The 23,298-nt window shown below is 39.7% G+C and overlaps 1 protein-coding gene across 1 annotated transcript in view; it reads right to left on the reverse strand.

The window, feature by feature from the left end:
- Positions 1–23,298, reverse strand: part of PPA2 (inorganic pyrophosphatase 2) — a 34,569-nt gene that overhangs the window by 6,725 nt on the left and 4,546 nt on the right. The window contains exons 4-9 of the mRNA XM_065634195.1: positions 15,245–15,298; positions 13,181–13,300; positions 11,022–11,108; positions 9,681–9,807; positions 1,971–2,098; positions 147–232 (exon numbers count right to left, since the gene is read on the reverse strand). Of these exons, the coding sequence (XP_065490267.1) occupies positions 147–232; positions 1,971–2,098; positions 9,681–9,807; positions 11,022–11,108; positions 13,181–13,300; positions 15,245–15,298 (602 nt within the window). The remainder of the gene's footprint in view (positions 1–146; positions 233–1,970; positions 2,099–9,680; positions 9,808–11,021; positions 11,109–13,180; positions 13,301–15,244; positions 15,299–23,298) is intronic.

The raw sequence follows: 23,298 nt of genomic DNA on the forward strand, positions 1-23,298 counted from the left end.
GCAAAAATTAACTATCAATCAACATCATTAGTATTCCTGTCATCTCAAACTAAGAAAATCTAAGTGTTTCATGCACGACTGCCACATGTTAAATACCTCCAGTACTAGCAAAATGCAAAGGGGAGAAGACATGACTGGATACTTACCACTCAATGGTACCTCCATCAGCTTTTTTATGAAGCAAAGCCTTCCAGTATTCATGGGTGGATTTAATAATTTCAAGAGCAAAATCCTAGTTTACATTAAGGAAAAGTTTTACGATTTAAAATGTTATTATGCAGAAAAAAGGCCACAGAACCGGTTTATTAAAACATACTGTTTCTTTAAGTGGCCTCCTTTGAGGCCTCATTAGATTTCTGGAAACTGTAACACCGTTTTTATGAAAAGAAACAAACTTCACTATCTGTCAAATATACCGGCAGCACATTCAGGACTTTCCCTCAGTCTGCAGCCAGAAATACAAAGGCTGCACAAAAAAATTAAATCAGCACTACATGCTAAGCAGACACCTACAGCTGTAGAAAACTGTACCAGGCCTTAAGTGGGACAAAGCGTGTGAACTGTGACTCCTCTGTTACACATGCACATCAGGGTCAGAGTTCAGGTTTCCCTTCTAGTGGCAAAATTTGCATTTACTTCATTAATTGCCCAACCATACCCTTAAGCATTTGCAACAGTGTAACATGTCAGCTACTTAACAGTTTGTTCAAAAACAAAAGTAATATTGGGGGGGGTATGAAAAAGCCTCAAAAAAATAAAGTAAAATAATCCCTCAGTGTCCAGATGATGATATCTAGGCTGGTTTGCAAAAAGCTGCCAACAGAACTTTCACATTTCCTAACAAGGAGTGACTTGGCAAAATGCCACTGGAACATTGTGAACTCCACCAGAGCTGCTGGAGCGGAGCCACAGCCGCCTCCCCACATCCTGGGTCTCTAGAAATGCTGAGAATCATTCAAGGGGTCCAAAGCAGCTACCTCGGGGCATTTAGTGTCTCAAGCCCAAACTCCAATGGCCTGACAGGGATACACCCTGTTAAACTGTCGGTACAGAGCAATACTTGGCTTTACAGAGCAGGAAAAAATCTCTAAGAGCAGTTCCTGGGAGAACAGGAGAGAGATCAGGTTATCAAGCCTTAACAGCTCTACATTTGATGGATTTAAAAGACAGTTTTAGTGCAGAAGGAAGTCAGGGCATCTCTAACCAGACAAAACATGTAAAGTTGTCTGTGCTGGTTAGAAGGCATTTTATAACTTCGACAGCACACTGCAAAGCCTGAGCTAGCTGACACATGGACATTGCTCATTAGGAACCTGTGATTCTTCGCCAAAAGTAGTCTACAGAGAGTGTGCAATACAAAGCACTTCAACTCAAATCACACTCGATTTCCTCTGGAAAAATCCAGCTATTTTCTTCAGCAAGGTCTATTCCCAGGTCCACTCTCCTTTCAAACACTGGCCATTTTTACTGTAGATGGTTTGAAATCCCATTTTTTCAGCCTTCAAGCCAAAAACAGCTCACATGCTTTTACACAGAATTACCGGGAAAAAGTATACCCTGAGCAAACACCAGATACGAAAAAATCTGCATCCTACTGTCTGCCTGAAACTGCAGAGCCCTAAAAAAAGGTCAGGAAAATTAATCAAGACTGAAAAAATACCTGAAAAGACAATCTGTTCATTCCTCTGACAGAGAATGAAAATGCTTTGGAAAAAAAAAAAAAACCACCTACGAACATATAGATGCACACGTAGGCCTCATCAGGATTAGGACTGAATGGGGTTTTTTTGCAGACTTCCTGTAGTAACCTATGAATTTTTGCCTGAATGAAAAGGAAGACAGCAAACATTTGTTGCTAGGCTAATAAATTGTATTCAAATATCTCTCATATAAAAATTCTTCTTTTTCAACATCCTCCTTTACAAATCCATATGACAGAAAGTACATGTTTCATTTTGGATTATCATTACCTTGTCTTTAAATTCTCCATTAAAAGCGAATTGATTTTCCGGTTTACCATCAGGGACTTTATATAACCGGAACCAGTCAACCGTAGCCTCAAGGTAACCTGGTTTGTGCTTCTTGACATCATCAATATCTGTAGGTTAAAAAACAAACAAACAGAGATAAAAGGACCAGTGATTTTTTACTCACAATTTTTGTAACATTCATTTTTTAAAGTCTCGTCAAGGATCTGCAAGCAATTTGATTTCACTGAGCACTTTCAAAGTCATTGGGGAACTTCACTTTATTACATTAGTTGCCCATAGTTGATATCTTATGATTTCCCAACCACGCTAAAAAAGGTAAACCAGTTGCTTCTCACTCTTCATTAATTAAGACCCAAAGGGACAATGAATAAAAGGACCACACTTGCGACAGGAGAGGAAGAAAACTCCACATTTATAAGCTTTCATCTCAGTAGGTACCTCTTGCAATACTTAATATTATTAAGTGAGGTATTTTTCCTGAGCAACTGCAGGGACTACAGGCATTTTTTGATAATGAAAGAATAGCTAGTAATAACAATTTTAACACACGGATTTTAAAACCAGCACCTCAAAATAAAATACAGACTTGACTTCTCAAAGTTAAGTAAAGGCATCCCTTCATTCATATTACTTCCAAATTCAACCCTTTAGATGCAAGACAGACATGTGCCAGGGGCACTAAACACTAACTCTACTGATAACCCCGTGATATCTGCATACTCACAGTGATAAGCCAATTCTACCTTTACCTCTGTAATCCTACTACGCCAAGACAGAACAGGACACAAAGAGGAATGCACGCCGTTTACAGGACACCCTTGGGAGGCAGCGATGAACACTGCCCCAGTGGGTACAGAGAGAACACACAGTCATACACAAATTTTGCTCAAGGGCTATACTGCTATAGCAAATATGCAGTTCATGATCTGAAACATTTACTTCTGATGTGCATGTTACATTTTACCAGGTGTCCTGTGAGACCACCATCACTCCTGTCACTTGCAATGAGGTGGTCCTATTAGCCCCTTGGCAAATTAACTCCTGGCAATATGTTTACATGGATGCGCCTTCAATACAATTTTAATTGATTTTGACACAATAAAGGATTTTGTCCTTTCTGGAAGCCAAGTACTTTTTGTAGCTGGTGTGATGCTTCTCTTTCCATCTATTTCCCTCCTACAGACACCTCTGATGAAAACAAGAGCTTTTTTTTTTTTTTGCTGTGTTTTGCATGCAGTCTTCCAGCTATTTCATAACCTCACTCTGCCCAGGCCACCTTCCATGGTGTTATTCTCCTTCTCTAGTGTTTTGCAAGTCACTAGCTCATTTCTCCTGTCCTGATTCCCTGGCATCTCATCCTGTCTCTTGCGCTCTCTCTCTCCATACTGCTTGGCTACTTCACTCTCCTCTCCCATAGATAAGTCTCACTCATCGACCTCTCCTAGTTGGCAGCGATTCCTGATGGATACTATACTGTCTATCCAGGCCTATAAAGCAGATTTGCAGAGTTGCTTAGTCCACAGAATTGACACCTAGTCATGTGCTTTCCATCTTCAAGTGCCTAAATGTCTTTGTAAAATCTAGGTTATGACCCTGAACAAAGACATTCGAGTATTTCTAAAGAGAACAGTAAGAGAAGGGAAAAAGCCTTGTGCTACAGACCATACAATTATCTGCAGACCACCAAGAGAGATGACATGCGGACTGAACTGTGAGACCAAATCTGTGTGAGAAGATACGCTGAGTGTTCACAGGCATCTGATAGATGCCGCTCCCAAATTCCACTGGATCACGTACTACCCAAAGAATAGAACATAAAACTTTGAAGAACCCTACGTAAATTTTTGCTTCTGCATGCACTTAATGGGGCTACGTGTTTATGGACTTGGAATAAAACACATTTTGAACTTGGCTGCTGGCCATCTGCCTGTAGAAGATTAGGGAGCTTCGTTGACAGAATCCCAGAAAAAAAGCAAGGGCACATAAGGCTGCGCTAGAGGCAAGTCTTCCAGCTGGAATACAGGTTTAAGAGTACGAGAAGCCTTTCACTGGGGTGCGGGGTGAGATCAACCAAGAAGGAATGATTTAAGAAAGGGTGGGGTCTTGGCTGGAGGCAGAATGCTTCATCTGGACACTAATAAAAATGCAACTCCAATTCGAATCAGTTTCAGGGCTCCAGTGTATCATCCTGTTCTCTACAAGCAAGGGAACATCCCTCCTCCCATCTTGAGCCCCTGTCATCTCGTCCTCTTGTGAGGTTTGAACTCACTATTTCTAGTACTTGTTTAAAAGACGGTATCTCCTCGAGTGTGTAAAGCAAACCAGGCTGCTGAAGCAATCTCCCTGCTTCCCAGCAGCACATGAACTCCAGGTCTCCATCTCCAGACACTGCTTAAATTCAAGCATACTTTCTCAGACCACTGCTCCTTTTTTCTGGTTCCTGTTCCAAAAATCTTCTCTCCTCACTCTACTTCTCCATTCCTCCTACTTGGTTATTTGCCTCCTATTCCCATAAAAACTGTTCATCAAAAGTGCTTTGCTGTCTACTGACTGATGCTTGGGCCCTTCCCCATCTGTGTTTCCTATCGATAGACTTTGTTTATATTTCTTTAAAGAAATCAAATATTAGAATAGGCTTTGGGGCTGGCTTTCCTTACCTCCTTAAGATAGGAATGACCATCTTCACAGACAGAATCATCTCTCTGAATTTCACACTCTCTACTGGAACATACCTTGCCTAGGTAAAAATTACTCCAGAGAATCAGGCTACAGTACTTTATGGTCCCTAAAGTATGCTCTGGTTTTGAGAACTTAAGGGGTTGCTTTCATTTCCTTGGTTCTTTGCAAGTTATTCACCATCTCCATGCTTCACTTCACTATTCTTTAGTATGAAGGACAGCTACTGGGCACCAAATGAAGCTTAAATGGTTGGAAAAAAAAATGCAACCAAAACATCTGTATTACAATGGGATTTGGTCACAAGCAGCAGGAAAATGGGAAACAGAGCAATTTAAAAAAAAAAAAAAAAGATCCAGTTGCTGTGGAGTCAGCATTTAGCACAAAATACAAGGAAAACAGCAGCTCTCACATCACTCAACAGCTACCTCTTCAGTTCATTAAAAGGCACCATAGAAAAGCTTGAAAGACAGCTTGCCCTCCACTCTGAAATCCAAACCAGCATCTTTGGGATATCAGGGCGAGAAGGAGAAAAATATACTAAGACGACTGAAGAGTTAAGCAAAGAAAGGTAAAATAAAGTATCACAATAAGCAGCACAGTGATTTACTGCACTAATATCTATAGAAGCTAGCTGCATATTATGACTAAAAAAGAAAACACTTAGCTGTCTTTTCCGCAGCAGACACTGTTAAGACACTTTTTTCTGACCCTGACTGCTTACCGTCCCTTAGAGCTATGTACTCACACTGGTGTCAAAAGGGGCTGAGCAAGGACAGGAGTAGCAAGCATGTACCTGGCCCAACACAGTTTCATCTCCGCAAGCAAGCCCTGCTCAGAGCGACAGAGCAGAAAGGTCGGGCTCCTGCAGCTACATTATCAGCATGTACCCACTGGGCTCCAGGCAGTAATTTCCTTACACTGTCTACATACGACCACAGGTCCCATTTTTCTGGGCACTAAAGCACCAAGGATTAAAGAGAGACGGCTAATCACTGAAAATCTCTAGAGGTTGGCACAAACAACTGCTGCTAGCTCTCTGTCAAAGGAGTGAGCCAATGCAAACGCAGATCCCAGTTCTATCTGGCTTACAAAAGAGAGCAACAAAGGCATTTCTACAAAACTACCATTTTTAGTACAACAGATGCTGCTTCTTGCAAGCAAAGCTAAAACAACATGCTTGCAGCAAGCTTTCTAAACAAGGTCTGTGGGAAGAGAGGACATATGTTTTTAATAACATCTTATAAACATTTACAGGAAGCAGCAGCTACATTCCATATAAAGGCATTTAGTGTATTTTGTGCAGCATGGTGTGAGGGGGTAGGAGGGGAGCCTTGGTACAGATAATTAATTTCTTTATATTGAATGCTTACACAAATCCACAATAAAGGTTTTCAGGGCCTCTGCTGCTGCTCTGCATATAAATACACTCACATATAAGGGTCTATAACAATATATGGTAGAAAGCATGCAATATGCTTTGGTTTTGCCATGTAGGGTTTGATCACTTAAAAAGCCAATCTTGAGTTGTACATTGGAAAAGAAGCATGGCAACACACCACAGTTAACTCTACCAGTGCCAGCAAATGGTCATGCAACAAAGCCAGTGGAAATCACCAGCTGCTGTTGAATATACCCAGGCATCTTTCCAGTGAGCAACAGCAAAAAAAGGCTGCTAAGATTCCAGGCCAGTAAATCACCTCCAAAACACCATCAAGTATCCATGATTTCTCCAATTTGCTAAGGGAAGGTAAGATGACCTTTTGAGAGTCAGACTTTCCATAAGCTGCTTCAAACATGCTTCCTGATTCAACTGCCAGAGATTTTCAAAACCTCTTGTCCAACATGAAGATGCCATATACATTTAAACCAAATTACAGCACAAAAATATCGCTCATGCTTTCTGAGCCTAACCTTGTCAAGCACATCAGATACATATGTGTATTCCAATGTTTTTAATACAATCCAAGTTTTGAGACAGACATGCAGCCTTTCCACTCCAAAAATTTGCTGCTTCTCCTGGCCAGTTTTTTTACAAAAAAGCAAACAAAAAGGAACAACAACAACAAAGCGGACAGGTCTATTGTTAATATACCACCAAGATTCAGCATTTTGGTGTAGAGGAAACTTTTAGGCTGTTTTCCAGACTTGCTTGGTCTGAAGTTGCTTTGCTGGCCCGCTAATGGCCATCTGCCCTAGCAACTGCCTGAGTAGAAAGGCAACACAGTGGTTTTCAGGTAGCCACAAAGACAGATCTTACTGAAATAGGTAAATCTGAAGGTGTCCAGTTAGATACCTGCGTCTGACATACAGCTTCTATTTGGAGTGGGATTGTCCCCATGCCCACCAGTATTAAGTGCTATAATTTCAAACAGATTATCTTCCAAAGTCAGTCCAAAAAGACACTAAACCCCTGCTATTCCCATTGATGACACAGTTCCCACTTGAATAGGTGCTAAGCATTGCTTATCATTCCTGGATATTGTCACTATAAACTGGAGTTTCTCATTGCTCTGTGTGAAAGAGAGGGTTCTAGGCAGGGTTTCCAATTTAAACCAGTATTTATCAATAAATGCCTGCAGGACACAGTACAGTGAAGTGCTATGAATAAACAATGAGAACTGTTCAGAAATTGGGACTGCTCAGTTTTAAGTTCTGTGAAGTCTCAGAAAAATCAATTGCACTTATGAGAATGATCACAATCCCAGAAGAAGAATATACAGAGTACCTGGGGTGTGCTTAGAGCATCAAGAGGAGTTAACATACTGCGTGGGCTCAGGATGGGGTTTGCAAGTAATCACCACTCTGCTGTCTCGGAATTATCTTTTCCAAATGTTCACTGGGGGCTGTGCACACACTGAGCTGAAAGCAAATATGATGATTCTCAGTCCAATTCGAAATGTTTAGGAAATGATACAAAAATGGCTGGACAGACTTAGAAGGCAACACTTCACCTCATCTTTCCCTAGGAGGCCACCACCATAACACAGCAGCATGTCAATTATCGAGGGAAATACCAGTTTTATCTGTAGCTGCTATCCCTTTATGCTGAAATAATTAACATTTTGGGGAAGGGGGAAAAACAAGTATAAAAGGACATATTGTACTGCCTACTCCAACAGATTTGTTTGTTTTCAGACTGAAGAAGGATTGCTGTTAAACACTGCAAGCTAGTTATGTTTTGCGAAAGCAGATGGTTTTTGTTTGTTTGTTTGTTTTTTCTTCTTCCTTTTTCTTCCCTTTTGTAAATCCTGGACTGCAACTCCAATCCCAAAGGGAAAACATACTAAACTGGATAAATATTTCCACACTTCTCTGAACCTCAGGACAGTTCTCTTCCTGAAGTTTTGCACCTATTCTCTGATAAGACACACACAGGAATCAACTACAGGCAAGGGTGTGCAGGGCTTTTTTCCTTTTTTAAAAAAGACTAAAAGTCTTGCTACCCTCCCAAAAGTTGTAACAGTCATTACCAAAAAAAAAACAAACCAGAAGAAACCAAATCAAAACACAACCACCCACCCCCACAAAAACAAAACATCAAACAAACAAAACCAAAAACCCCAGAGGGCTTTCAAATAGAGCTATTTAACTCAGTGGCATAAACTATCCCAGTTTTATCCCTACTTAGTGGACTTGTTTTTAATTCTCTCATCCACTTCTCTGATTAAACTCTCAGAAATTGCTACAGAAAAAAGGTAAGGTTAAACAGAACAGTGTATAGAAATAAAGTGCTAATTACTTGGTTTTTAACTACTGACACTCATTTTGTATATCACTGCACATTATAGAAAGGTTTAAATCGATACTAACATTAACAGCAGACTATTACTTACTATTTCCTTAAGCTGAACTTCTTAATCTCTAACTGTCAAAGTAGTTAGAGATTCATAAACACTATGCAGTAATTCATCTGCCCAATGATTTCAATCAGCATCAACCCAAGAGTTTCTTTTTCCTCATTTCCTCTTCTCCCCTTCTTTCCCCACAAGCCAAGTATTTTCCATGTGAAAGCCATCTGCAAGAAAACTCAGAATGAAGGGCCAGTCCAGTGATACACTTACTTTACATTCAGAAACCAGGAAAAAGCCTCAATGGCCGAGAAACACAATTCCTTAAAAAGCTACTGGATAGCCCTATTCCTACAGAAAGGCCACTCTGTAACTTGGTGCTCCCTACCAACAAACAGCAGGCTCTGGTCGTACGTACCTGATGGTATATATGGGTTTTGTTCTCATAACAATCATTAAGTTTTAGACAAACCTGTAAAAAAAGCTGCACTTTACTCGTGCTGAAAAACCTAACTCTCTGCGGACTCAACACGTCTGTACCATCTTCTCAACAAACAGTCTACAAGCAGAATTACACCTCACATACTATTCAGACAGAGACATTCTAGTACTTCAATTCCATTTGGATACCAGAAGCATGGAGGACAAGTCTGGACAGGATATTTTTTCCTGCATAGCTAGTCATCATCAAGGCTGACATTAGGGTGAGCTGCATTAGCAGTTTACTTTGTGAATTTTCAAGCTAAAAGGTGAGGCCTAATCATTCATATTAGGCAATAAACCCTGAGCATAACCCAGTTATAAGTGACAAAACTATGGAAATGTACAGCCCTTTTCAGAATGTAACACAATGCCTGCAAATATAAAAGGAACAAACACTTTCAACAAGTAAAATAGCAGTGTGCTACATAATCTTTGGCGGGTAAATATGCGCTATTACACAGGAGATAAGCCTGTGATTTTAAGAGGTCACTGAGGCAGTTGTGTTTCAGAAGTCAAAAGACTTTCTGCATGACAGGTCCTCTTGAAAACCCAAGTGAACCTTTTGAAAAGCTTAATGTCAAAGCACATATGCCTTCCTTGAAGGAAACACCTGATTTAAACAACAAAAAAGTCCTGCCTTACCACTACCTGCCTCTTCTTGTCCTGGGTAGCCTAAACTCAGGTACCATTCTACTGTGCAAGTTGCTGACATAACTTGCATTAAGATAAAAACACTTGCCATGGATTTTCTGCGCCTCTGGGTCATCCACACTGATAGCAATTATCTTCCAATCGGTCTCTCCTTCATCAACAAGGGCTAAAACACCCAAGACCTTCACCTGAACAATCTCACCAGAAGAACGAATCTGAAACAGAACATAATCTCACAAATATTTGGAAAATACTACATAGAAGTTCTCTTTTACTGTAAAGACAAAATAGTTTTACTATGTTTTTGACCAACAGCTAACAGAATCATAAGATACACCTGTAAACTCAATACAAATCTATTTAACATTACTAGTCTTTCTCCCACCATTGCTATTCTCCAACCCTCAGTTCTCCAGTCAGCATTTATTTAAGGAGGCAACACAAGCTAGAAAATTTTTCATTCTCTTCTACCCTCCTTCCCCCACACCTTCTTGATCTTCAACCCAAACTACAAGTCAAAAGTATCTCATACTCATTTTTTAAATCCTTCCTGCCTCTTGACTCTCTACTCTCTCAACTCTTGATCTTAATCTCTCTCTTGCTGTTCCCTCCTCTAGACTCCAATATACACATACAAACACACATCCCTTCCCCAGAAATATCAGCACAATTCTTTTTTGTATTTTCTTGGGAACCAGCTAATACTTCCTTTATAACTGTTTCTGGATCCCTTGAAATTCAGCTTTAGGCTCCTTTCCTCAAATAAAGACACCTTCACTGAGGTCACCAATTAAATTTCCCCTTACCTAAAATATCCCAAGAGATCTCTCTTCCAAACTCATCTGTTTCATAACCCTATCTTTCTGTGATACCATGGAGGACTGCTGCATTCTTTGCTGCCTCCAGATACACAGAATTTTATTTCAGTGAACTAAACCTTTCTGCTATGCCTACTAATGATGTGTGCTGCACCTCTTTTTCATTCACACACTCTGGATCTCGTAACTCTGCAACAGGCTCATGTATTCTCCTCTAGAGAAGAGGGATCTACTTCTGTTTGCACCCATGAGAAAACTCAAGCCTACCTCCTTAGTGGATCTGACCTTGTAGTTTTATGTGCACGATGCAGCCATACTTCCTCATATTTCAGAAACCTACTCCTAGCTCCAGTACTGCTAACAGGGCGGTGTTCTCTTATTTTCCCTTTTATGTAGTACACAGGCTTTAGCCAGTCTTGCTTTTTCTCTCCTTTTCAAAAATCCACCATTTCCTTTCCTGTTCCCTCCCCAGATCCTCTATTCAAACATTTGTCATTCCCCAAGACGATTACCATCTTTTCTTGTTTTCCATTTGCCCTTCTCTTTCAAGAGTTGTTACCAGATTATTAAATTAGCCTTGATAAATTAAATTAATCCTGATAAAGACAAACCTTTGAACCTATTTCACAAACATCAATAGGATCATTATCTCCACAACATCCCGTAATATCGTCTGTATGGTTTGGATCTTCCCAGGTCTGTCAAATGAGAAAGAATCATCATTTACCAGCTGATCTGCAATTACAATTTGTCTAACTTAAATTATTAAAACACAAATAAAAACATCAGCTTTCTGAGAACAAGCTTGCTCAATGGGAAAAGAAAAAACAAACAAACAGCCAATGGATTGACACTGAGGTATGAAATATTTCTCAGTATTTTGAGATGTGTACATTCCCAAGAACAGCCAACAGTTTAAAATCAAAGAAGCTTCTCCAGGAGGCAAGTTCAAATCCCCATTCTGAGCTCCATACAAGCAACAAATCATAGCCAAGTTATACTAACTTAATTACTAGACCAGTACTTGTTTTGTCTCTTACACGTTAGTAATAAGTAACTCATTATGAGTTGAGAAATTTTCCTGGTAACAATTTTGAGTCCAAAGAAATTTTGTTGAAAAGGTGTTAGAAAACGGTTTGTTTGTTTGTTTTTGTGTGTGTGTTTTTGGGTTTGTTTTTTGTTTTTTGTTTTTTTACAAGGACCTATATTGTCAACTCCTGTTGTCCATGGTCAAACCTCCACCTCAATCTTGTTCTTGAGAACTTGACTGATACTAAAAGGCAAAATGCTGAAAAGCAAATGCTCAGGTGCTTAGGTAGCAGAATCATTACCAAAAATTGCTGAAGTGGAGTCAAGAGAAAATTTCAACTTAAAACTTATTTTTCTAATACTCTCCCAAAGCACTTTTTGTTTAAGGCTACGCCCATCCATTTGTAGGTCAGAAGGAAAGCTCACTAGGTATGGTACTGTTCTCTGGACAGCACAGCAACTCCTGCAATAATGACAGTCCTACTGCCATTTTTTTTTCTTCTCTGTTCCACAGCATAAAACAGCAGCCACAAATACATATCTTTAAGCCATATACTAGGGTTGAACTTCTGGCAACTGCTGATTCTGACAAAAAGTCCTCTTGGGATAATGGAGACACTGAATTGGATTTTGTTTGTTACATCTGCTGGTACGAATCTGCAGGATCACCTAGACTTCAACAACTGGAGGTATAATAATCCAACCGGTATTTTAAAATCACTACAGAAAATAAAAATTACAATTATCTCCAGCCCTGACTCACAATGTAACAAGGGGAGCTGAACATTTCTCTCTGGGGAAAGTGTCATCAGTCCAAGATAATGCACTTTGTGCAGGAAAATATTCCAATGTTTAATTTTGGTTTTGCACTAAGGCGCATATGAACTTCAAAACATTAGATGGAATTGCTGATTCCCAACTATACGTACTCGGAAACTTTGTCTACTGAGACTGCTGACTGAATAAGAACTTCATTGCTATACTCCAGCACCTGCCTGGTATCTCCTCTTCAGGGATCAAATACATCAGCAAATTTTCAGAAGTAAACTTTCCTTGCTCATGCAGTTCAGTGTAAAGAAAATAAATTACTCTTTTCAAGGTCTATCGTGTTCTTCATTACTAATTAAAGTTCAATGTGTTACTCACAGAAATGAAAACAGTTTAAAACCTTCCGTTACACTTTAAAGTTTCAGCCATTAGTTGAGCTTTTTCAAGGCTCAAAATTTTGAATGTCACAATCAGTAAAGTCTCAGTTCAGAGAAAAGTTAACTAAGGCAGTTGAGGTTTAATCTAAAAAAAACCAGCCCTTGTGTTCCTCTGTTAAAGATATTAAGAAATCCCAATTAAAATTTATGCTGCAATACATGAAAATCCTAAATTCTTTTTTTTTAAAAAATGCCTTGTTTAAGCAGAAAACTGCTACTTAACAAAGTAGTCTTGAATGGCAGGCCATGACAGCTTAGTTCTGTCAATACAGTACAGAGATGCAGACTAAAGAGTCAAGATTTCTTGATCATTTAACTCTTTCCTGAAACACAGCACGTATTTACACCCACACCCAAATTCTGATCAAAATTTACGGACACAATAAAACTCAACACAAAAAAAAAATCCTAATTTACAAATGTATCAAAGAGAAATATCTCTCTTGCAACTGATTTGCATTCAGGCGGTACCCAAGATTTACAAGGCAATTTACACAGAAGACAGAAAACTTGCACCATTATAACAAAAACGTTACCTGTGGGAGGGCACCATAATTCCATATATAACCCTTGTGAGGAAAGATATTTGCCACATATCGAAGCTTGCCTTTCTTTATATCTTGTTTAATGGGATTCAACGGCTCCTCAGTGGCAATCTAAGCAGATCATGAAAAAGAAAGAGACCAAGAGAGAATGGTAAAACAGAAAGCAATTCATTCTGTACCCAACCAGTTAGAAAGATCCATCTGGGAACATGCGCTTGTTGTTTGAGAAGTATTAAAAGTATGATGGCCTCACTCTAAATCTCAAGGGTCACGTTCAAAAAGCAGCTTATTAAGGTTTTAAATAATGTGAAGTATGCAAGGAAAAAATGAATCTAGAAAAGAAAGTCATAAATTTATAAGGAGGTTGTCATGGTCAAACATAAATATTGAAAGGAACTTAAGTTAGAAGCTCTTGCACTTTATAGTAAAAGTTCAACAGACATACAAATAGGTGGCACAATTTCTGCTGACAACGGGGCCTTTGACAGCAACAGGGAAAATGTTTCGTCTTCTCATCCTCTGTTCATTGCTCTCCTACTGCATAAACCCTCCCCAAGAGCTGAGACAGAGGTTCACATGTTTCTGGTTTCACACTTGATTCTACCTGTTTCTGGTCATAATTTAACAGTGAAGACCTCAAATATGCCACCTGGGACTTCAACAGAAATGGAGCTCAGCAATGCTTTTTCTTGATGTAAACCAAGACGAAGATGAGTAAATGACAACAGCAGACAAAAGTCTCATAAAAACCACCTTCAGTAAAATCAAGGGAAGAACAACAAATATAAACAACTGATGAGCAGAAGATCTGGCACTGGAGGTGCAACTGTGGGAAACATTCATCCTAAGGCAAGGTTTAATTTCCTACAGGGAATCTCAGCAGAGATGCTGAGAAAACCTGGTATTAGCATCTTACCACAGTCTGGACTGAAGGACTTCCAGGACACAACAGGAGGCAAGACAACTGCTGTAATGATTAATTCAGGAAATTTCAAGTATTTTAAAAGTTATAGATTAGAGAACTACATCTGATCTCCTCTATCAAGCCAGGAAAGTCTAAACCCACTGACTTCTGAACCTAACAGGACAGCAAACTTTCCTATGCTTGACGTAATGCGCCGAGAGGATGGAGAGCAATCTGTCCTTTACACAAAGAGTTCAAATACTGTTGTCAGAGGGAAACTCTGCAAAACAGAACACAGCTTCCACAAAAAAATCATCATCTTAAAATACAAGGTAAATATCCAAGGTAACCCTGCTTGAAGAATAACAACTGTGCTGGTAAACAGTTCAAATGATTTTCCAGCATAATGGAATGGAGAAAACAAAATTCTAAACTAACAGGCCGGGGGAGGTTCTTTGGTGTTATTTTTAATAATTAAAATACTTACCAGCTCAACTGCAAAAACTTCCTTAAAAGTACCCAGGAAGCATGCCTAAAATTAATACAACTGTTCAGTAAGATCAGACATATCCTGGTGAGATCTGTTGCTTCATGAAAGCTACAGATGAAGCATTACCCAGCTTCAATATCGTAACTGCAGAGGAACAACTCACTAGGCTCTACTTTTAAAATATCTCCCTGCAGGAGTAGATACTTCCAATCAGTGAGGTCCCCAGGTATTTTTTGTCACAAGGAAATGCTTTTTCATTTGAAACTCCATTTGTCAGGATTTGTCAGCACACTATACAGCAGAAATGAGAGGAATTAAGTTCTGAGTGCAATGTTGTATGAACAAGCAAGAGTAAACCTAATGTTGGTCAATGTCCTACAAGCCAGTGCTCTGGGACTCTGCTGCAGGTGTGCTGCACTCTGCAGTCAGAGGGCTGTCAAGAAGCAGTGCCCACCTGCAGAAGAGAAACTAAATTAGAACCTCAACACCTTATAACCGTGAGGAAAGTGTCTGTATGCACAACTTCACATTAATTTTTTAACAGGTAAATTTCATGTGTGAAGAGAAATCCACACTCTGATTGAACTTTGACTACTGGAAGCCACTGCATTGTCGGAACTTTCATAAATACCTATATAATCAAGGTAGTTTTCTTAATTACCTCCATTTTTGCATTCGTCCAACGAGGCACTTCTACAATCATATTAAGCAGGACCTAAAACAAACAAACAAAAGACAGAACTGAAAATAAAATCTGCTTGGCAATTAGTATTTTACAATAAGACAAATTCTCTCCTGTGCATTCAGCAGCAACATACATCACATCTCTCTGTTCCAGTTGCTTTTACCTTAAGTACAATTCACTTACTTCTATACAACAATACTCAACCTCCTTGGTTCATCCTTTCCCCACCACACATCTTTGAAAATATGAACAACTACACGCAGTGGAAATCTCTATGATGTTTTTCGTTCCTGTATCAATATTAGCCTTCACAAAATATTCAGAAAGGCCATGGAATGGTTTGCCACAAGGCAGTGGTTCAGTCTACTCCTCAAAGAGGACTGGATGTTTCTATAGAACAGAGTTAGCTTCCCTCAAGCACCGGAAAGGACAATGTTTCAGTTTTTTCCCCTTAAGACTGATTTTTTCAGGCCCTCCACTTTTGCCTCATTCATTTTTTTAAATGCAACAACCACTGACAGTTCTGATTCTCAGTCAAATCTGGCTGAAGTGAGGCAAAATGAAGCCACAGTTGATGGCAGAGGAAGGACGTGGGCACAGACACCTCCTGTTTGCATTAGTCTTCTTCCTAACAGAAACAAAGTGAAAGTTATTTTAAGAAGAAGGTGGGAATAAACCTAAAACGTGAGCTTTCATGCTTTTAGAAGAAAAAAAAAGTGAATTACGCCCTTTTTACAGAGGAGGTTAAAGCGACATTTTTCAAAGAGAAAAACTCTATGTCACTGCCATGAGGTTTCTTCTTCTGAAGCTGCCAAGAGTTAAGCACTACCAAGGAGCAGAGTATTAATCGAAATGGATAATCTGAACAAATCACCCAGCAATGTCTACAACCTATTTTCTCCTAGATTACTACAATAACCCCAAAATACCACATTGTCTGAGACATCTCTTCATAGGCAAAGAAAACTTGCATTGGGATTAAAAACCACAACAGTTCAGGAAAGACAAATTATGTTTTTACAGAAGTTTACAGGAAAAAAATACAAAGTTGAATGAACTGAAGACTTGGACTGATTCTTTAACTACACTGTAATTAAGGCTCCAGTGGACTCTTAAATATTTGTATTTTTGCTCCTTGTATATACCCTGCAGCTGCAACAAATAAACACCATTGCCAGGGTCAATGCCACAATCTGATTAAAGTAATTCCAATGGTTCTACGATCATCTCCTCCAAAACAAACCTGGAACGCGGAACACAAGAAAGCAAAGGAAAAATCACAACTGTCACTCAGCGTTTCTCCCATGAGATCACAAGCCATGTATAATCCTGACAGCAAATTCCCAGTAACTTTAAATTAAATTCACCATCCATAAGTACTGTGTGCATACTGCAATCAGTGGCACGTCAGATGGAATCACTCTTCCCCATCAGGTCATAAACAAATAAAACAAGAAAAAAAAAAGGGGGAGGGGGAAGTGCTTCGGATCAGTTTCATAAAGTACACCTTATGGATATAAGAATAATTGAAACAGAGATGTCAACACTAAGGAAGCAGACAGAACAAAGCAACATGCATGCAGCAGCAGGTACGGGAAGGGCAGGGAGTGAGCCAAATAAAGCCTGCATGTCCATCTGAGTAACACATGGAAAAAAAAATGCACAGCATGAAAGCCACGGCTGACAAGAAACTCTTAGGGAACTGCCAAGCACGTCAAAGAAATGTTCTGACTGCTAGCTGCAAGCAGAAAACTCACAAACTACTCCTGGAGTTATACACCGTCTCTTCCCCTCCACCACAATCTTGTATTTTTGTTGTTTAGATGCCACTGTACATTTTCCTTACCACATCTAATATAATGGCTTCAGTAGCCTGTAAATCTTGGGTTTGAGTTTTAACTGGTCAAAAGTTATTCCAGGTCTTCACCAAAGCAACTCTCAGGGCTGGACAACAACAGGACTGAAATTAATACAATGCTGCTCCCAAAAACAACTACCAAAAAAATCACTTGGATTTAACTCAGCTCCAAGACCAGGCCTTCATAATTTGTGGTATCAGTCAAATGTGAATTGTCAAGAGTCTTAAATGTGACAGCTGGACAGGTTAATTTGTATGCAAAAAATTCCTTGAAAGCACTCTCTAATGCTAAACTGCCACCAGCATTTAAAGGAGATTAATAACTGTATGGAGTGCTTACATTTAAAAATAAAAAGTTTTATTTATAGGGCAATCGCATTTTCACAGTAATGACACAGGATTCACTGGTGTGGAAAGGAGAGCACATACTAGATAGATTGACAGACAGAGAGTAGTATATTCCTCTGTTTTTCTAGGGTTTTTTCCTCCGCTTTCCTATACGTTTCCCTCCTTGCCTAAATATCATCCAAGAATTTTTCCATCGCTCTTATTTTCCCAGACCAATCACTTATTTCTTTTGACCACTTGGATGTTCTCCCCCATCGCTTGCTGCAAAACTGTCCCTGCCTCAGCTGCAAACAGAAGTGCAAGTGTCAGATACCACCTGTCTCCACACATTAATTACCATCTGCATAGGCCATCCACTGGTTAATTTTGGATGGTGAATGCATCTGGTGATTGATATTTTTATCTTTATTTTGAATCAGTAAAGCAAAAAATTCCACCTCACCAAACCCCCAAGTGAGCAATTCTACCCCCTCAAGCAATGGTGAGACTGTTTCAACAGGCCTTTGACATACCTTCCAGTGACAGAAAAAGAAAAAAAATCTCTCTCTCAAAACAAAAACTATTGCTTTGGAAAGTTTACCATTTAACTGCCTTAGTATGACATCGCTGCTTGCTGCAGTCCAGATTTAATCCAACCCCGCAAGTGTCTAATGCAGACACTACACCAGGGCAGATGGAGCAGTTCCTATAGGCCAGTCTCACACCAACTCTGCTGATGGTTCCTTCAGAATAGCCTCCTGAATTGTGCAAGAAGAGAGGAGGAAAATGTCTCCTAGATTCAGAAAAAGGGAAAGAATCCATATGCTAGGGGAAGTGACCTGACAGAGCCCAGAAGGACTTTCAACTCATGGTGTTATACAGCTTGTCTGACTTTGGGTTAATGTGAATGCAAGACAGACACTTGTACTTATGTTCTACTATACCTTGAAGAAGTGATGGGAAAAGAAAAATCCATTTGACCAACACAGAGAAGTAGTGAATTTCCTAATTCCTAAAACTGAATATGAAAATCAGCAGAAAATTACATCAGAAGGGACAAACAATATGTCTAAATTATGTCCTTTATTTCCTAAGAACTACATATGAAGTACATTACATGGGAACTCATATAAGATGGAAATAAGTGTTTGCTTAATTGGAGTGTTTTCTTTAACACTGCTTGGCAACTGATTGCATTCCATTTCAGTTGAACATCATTTTTCATGTATCGTGATATCGTTTTGCTGAGACAAGCAAAAGCACCTCTTTTTCACACAGAGAACAGAACCAGTTTCTGGTTTTTGAAATAAGAAAACCACAGAAAGATAAAAAGATATACAAATACACTCCAACTTATTCATATGCAAGTGCTGATAAAAGCAAGGAAAATATAGACCGTTGTGCCCAGGTAAACTCTGAGTCAGCACTGTCTCCACTGAGAGCGACAGCTAAAAATAACCACTAGCTCTGGCTGTACAGATTCTTATAGAGGATAACTTCATTTTTATCAGGGTTTGTTACTATAATCCTACATATCACAGGAAGAAAAAAAAGTATGCACATTTCTGACACTATTTTTACAACCTGTCCTTCTGGACTCCCATACACACTTCTCAGAAACAATTCCTCCTTACCTAACTTTCCCTTTCTTGTTCAACTATTTCCTTTCCCAGTCTTTCCAAGCTCCTTAGATGGTGCACTTGAGGGGAGGGTTTTGAACAGGCACGATTTGCCTAAAGGTTGCAACACTTAATGCTCAACTCCTAAGGTTCAGCTAACTTGAAGCAGAAGTGGAGTAACCTTTGCAGAGCAAGGAAAGCGACAAAACTGGAGGGATAGGAGAGGAACAGAAACTCAGTACAATTTCATAAAATGACAAACATCACCACTTTTTAAGGCCTGACTGCCATTCACCATCACCCTTGCGTGACTGGGAGAAGAGATATGCTAAAGCTTACAATTACTTGAATCATTTTTATAGCAGAATGCCTAAAAATCTGAAAGCATTAGAGGCAGCATTTGGGGGCTGTTGAGCGTCTCACAGAGAAGCTCTGAGCTCACTACACAGAAGAAAAAGCATTTATCATTTCCATTTCTTTTCTGTCTGCTCATTTGCAATCTTGCAGGGATTCTCATCAGCCATCAACTAAACATGGCAGCATGCACCTGAGGACTAATGAGAACAAAACAGATGATCTGCAGTCTAACAACAGTGTGAACAAAGGATGATGTTTTTTAAAAGGAAAAAATAAAAAAGGAAAAAAAGAGAGAAGGAAAATAAGTACTGTCATGAAATACACTAAGAAATAAATGGAGAGGGGCTTGCTTATAAAATGAGTACTCACATTACAAGCATTCCCAATGTAACGCTTGCTATAAGGTATTTCCCAAAGAAAACAACAAACCAGATGCTCGCAACATCTGGAGATCAAATATACTGTATCTAAATAAGAAGTCAATGGAACTTTCCCAATATAAATTAACATGCCACGTAGCAAAAAAAGGAATGTAGGGCCCAGCATAAATGCAAAGTGCCTGCAGCCTCTTCATAGTGTATTTCCCTCATGTTACAGTGAAAAGGGAATCACGAATACTATGTAAGTTTTTACGCACAGGCGCTCCAGAGGTGATGTCAGGTGTATTCTCTGATAAACTAATTACAGGACAAATACACCTGCAAAACTACTCAGTATACAATCATGACATGAATGAAAACAAAACACTGACTTTCTCAAGTTTAATGAACCATTTAGTTGAAGTTAAGCTTGACGAAATCACTGACACAACTTTCTCAGTAAACCAACTCTACTCCAGTAGATTCTAACTGGACCACTGAGTGAAGTTTACTACTGTTCTCAGTATTTGTTAATCTACAAGCACACAAAGCAAGGCTTGCAGCTATTGGACACATCCATAGAAAAAGGCTGGTCAAGTTCAAGCATCAGGATGAAAGCTTCACTGATCATCTAAAATTTGGAACACACAAAACCCTGAACATACATAATGGGCACACTACAGCCCAGGTTATATATACCAAGAAAATGTCTAACGTGACCAAAGAAGGTTACAGAGGCTGTAGGTAATACACACAATACAAAGTACACAGTTTGCACCTGTACTGCATTGGAAATGATGACAGCTTTCCCTTTCTTATGAAACATACCAACTTTATCATAACACAACTCTGACACCAGTTTTGAACACTTCCAAGCACAAGGCCATCTATCAGATCACCTATTCAGATGGCACGACCACTCTGATGACCCCTTATATCTCGCCTAACTATTTAATTTATCAGAAGTTTTTTCCTGATAAAAGCGATTCAACTCAAGTCCACAAGGGCACTCCAGCACTGTGCAACCCACAGGATGCAACAAAACAAAAGCTGTCTTGTTTCTTTGTATTTTTTTTCAAATGCTCTTGTGGGTGTCTGCTAGTTAGAGGACTATAATCTCTACATGCTTGGACAGATTCCTTAACCAAGGCCAACATTTGAAATAAAACTTCGTATTCAAGAACACCTGGGTGCTCTGAATGAGATGACGTGACTACTCTATGAAAGACATACAGTGACAAGCAGATTAGAAACCCTTTCACTACAGCAGGGAAGCAACATGTCACATTTGTCTTGAATAGAGAACTATGACCTCTTCAAACCTTCTTCCCGCTAGATATGGAAGACCATATTCAATAATCAGCCTCTGACAGTTTTGACTGTAACCACAGTGGGAACATCCACTCTTCCAGACAGAGATGTGAAACTCTTCATACCTTTCACAAAGATTTACTTGGGCAGGAGTGGCTTCTGAGTGTTTGCAATGCTTAAGACAAAGCAGAGGTTCAGATTGCAAGCTGGTAATAATTTTGAGACTGAAGCTGAATATGGTTTCTTTCAGCATAGTTTCTCCCTCAAAGTAACTTCTCTCTAGTCTTCAAACAGCCAAAAAGTATCTGCTAAATCAAAATCAACAGTGGCTGCAAAGCTAAATTTAATTGAGATCTGGGAAGGTCTAACACACTGCAAGAAATGGCTGCAGTACTGAGAACAGTTCATACAGAAACACCACAGCGTCTGCTTTAGAACTACAAGCAGAGACTGCAAAACAGCTAACAGAGACTTGTACCGTGTGCATTCCCCTATCCCATGAATGTTGAAAGCTGAAACTCCTCTACTTTGAGACCTCCTTTTCTGGTATCAGGAATGCCAAGAACAATACAGAGCAGATCAGACAGACTGAAGAGACTCATGCAGAATTATCTTCATTTTCCATAGCTAAACTGCCATCTGATGAACACCAGTTCAAACTAATTTAGCATGCAAGCTTAAGAGACCTTGCCCTTGTTGACAGTAATAAATAGTTGTCACCCTAAAAGAACAAGTTTTTAAGAACTGTGCTTCCAGGGCAAGAGGCACTATCACATTTGAATTCTGGCCAAATTCAATGCAAGGATCAACCGAACACCAGGTATCAGAAAGAGCCTTTGCATCCCTAGACAAGAGTAAGGAGTACAGTGCTTCAAAGGTCTTCAGAAATCAGTAGGTGGCATTAAATTCCTCATTTTCCCTTTATCCCCTAAGATATGCTTTCTCTACATACAAGCACACAGGGATGCGTTTCCACCAGGCCCAGGTAAAGAGAGCTGCTGAAGAGCCCAGTATAAGAAGAAACTGCTTTCCTGAACTATTTTTCTTCTCCCCAGCTCCCAAAGATCATGATGAAAAAGAGTTTTCTGAATGATTTGCGTTCTCACATTTCACTATCTAAGTAAAGACCGAGCATGTTTGGAAAGCCTATAGCCTGCACATTTGTTTGCATCAGAAGCCCATGAAAACTGGAATGTACATTTGCCCTTGCTCATTTTCTGTAGTTCTATTAAACCACAGTCCAGAGCTCTCTCACAGCAGGAGTTATGTGAAGCACGTCTGAAGTCTGCACTGGCCCAAGAAGCAAGAGCTGCTCAGTGTCACTGGCATTATTTCCCCCTGCTCCATAGGCTGATCCAGAGATCACAAAAAGAGTACTAGAAATGTGATTTTCAACAAGATATCATGCTTCCCACTACACTGCCCAGTTTTGAACAGTTTTAGACACTGAATAAAACAGACTTTGCATCTTCGTACCCAGCAGGTATTGTCACAGTATTCATGAGCAGGTAAGAAACAGAACACCTGACTTCCAGCAAGAGCAGTAATTAAGAATTTATAGAATCAGAGAATCATTTTGGCTGGAAGAGACTCTCAGAATCATTGAGTCCAACCATAAACTAACCAAACTCCAGCACTAAACCATGTCCCTAAGAACCTCGTCTAAACACTTTTTAAACACCTCCAGGGATGGTGACTCCACCACTTCCATGGGCAGCCTGTTCCAATGCCTGACAACCCTTTTCATGAAGAATTTTTACTAATATCCAATCGAAACTTCCCCTGGTGCAACTTGAAGCCATTTCCTCTTGTCCTATCACTTGCTACTTGGGAGAAGAGCCCAAGCCCCTCCATGCTCCCACCTCCTTTCAGGCAGTTGCAGACAGTGATAAGCTCTCCCCTCAGCTCCTGTTCTCCAGGCTGAACAGCCCCAGCTCCCTCAGCCTCTCCTCATCACACTTGTGCTCCAGGCCCCTCACCAGCTTCGTCACCTCCTCTGCTCTCTCTCTAGTACCTCAATATCTTTCTTATGATGAGGGGCAATGTTGCACAACAATGATTTTTGAGAAAGGCTACTGGCACATACTCTTTATCCTCAACAATTCATCTTTCAGACATGATTCTGCATCTACTAAATAGTACTTAAGTGGGCACCAAGCAACAGGAAATCTAACAAGTGTTACCTAGGCAATGTAGGTA

This window comes from Caloenas nicobarica, chromosome 4, assembly GCF_036013445.1.
Source record: "Caloenas nicobarica isolate bCalNic1 chromosome 4, bCalNic1.hap1, whole genome shotgun sequence".
In the NCBI taxonomy this organism is placed as follows: domain Eukaryota; kingdom Metazoa; phylum Chordata; class Aves; order Columbiformes; family Columbidae; genus Caloenas; species Caloenas nicobarica.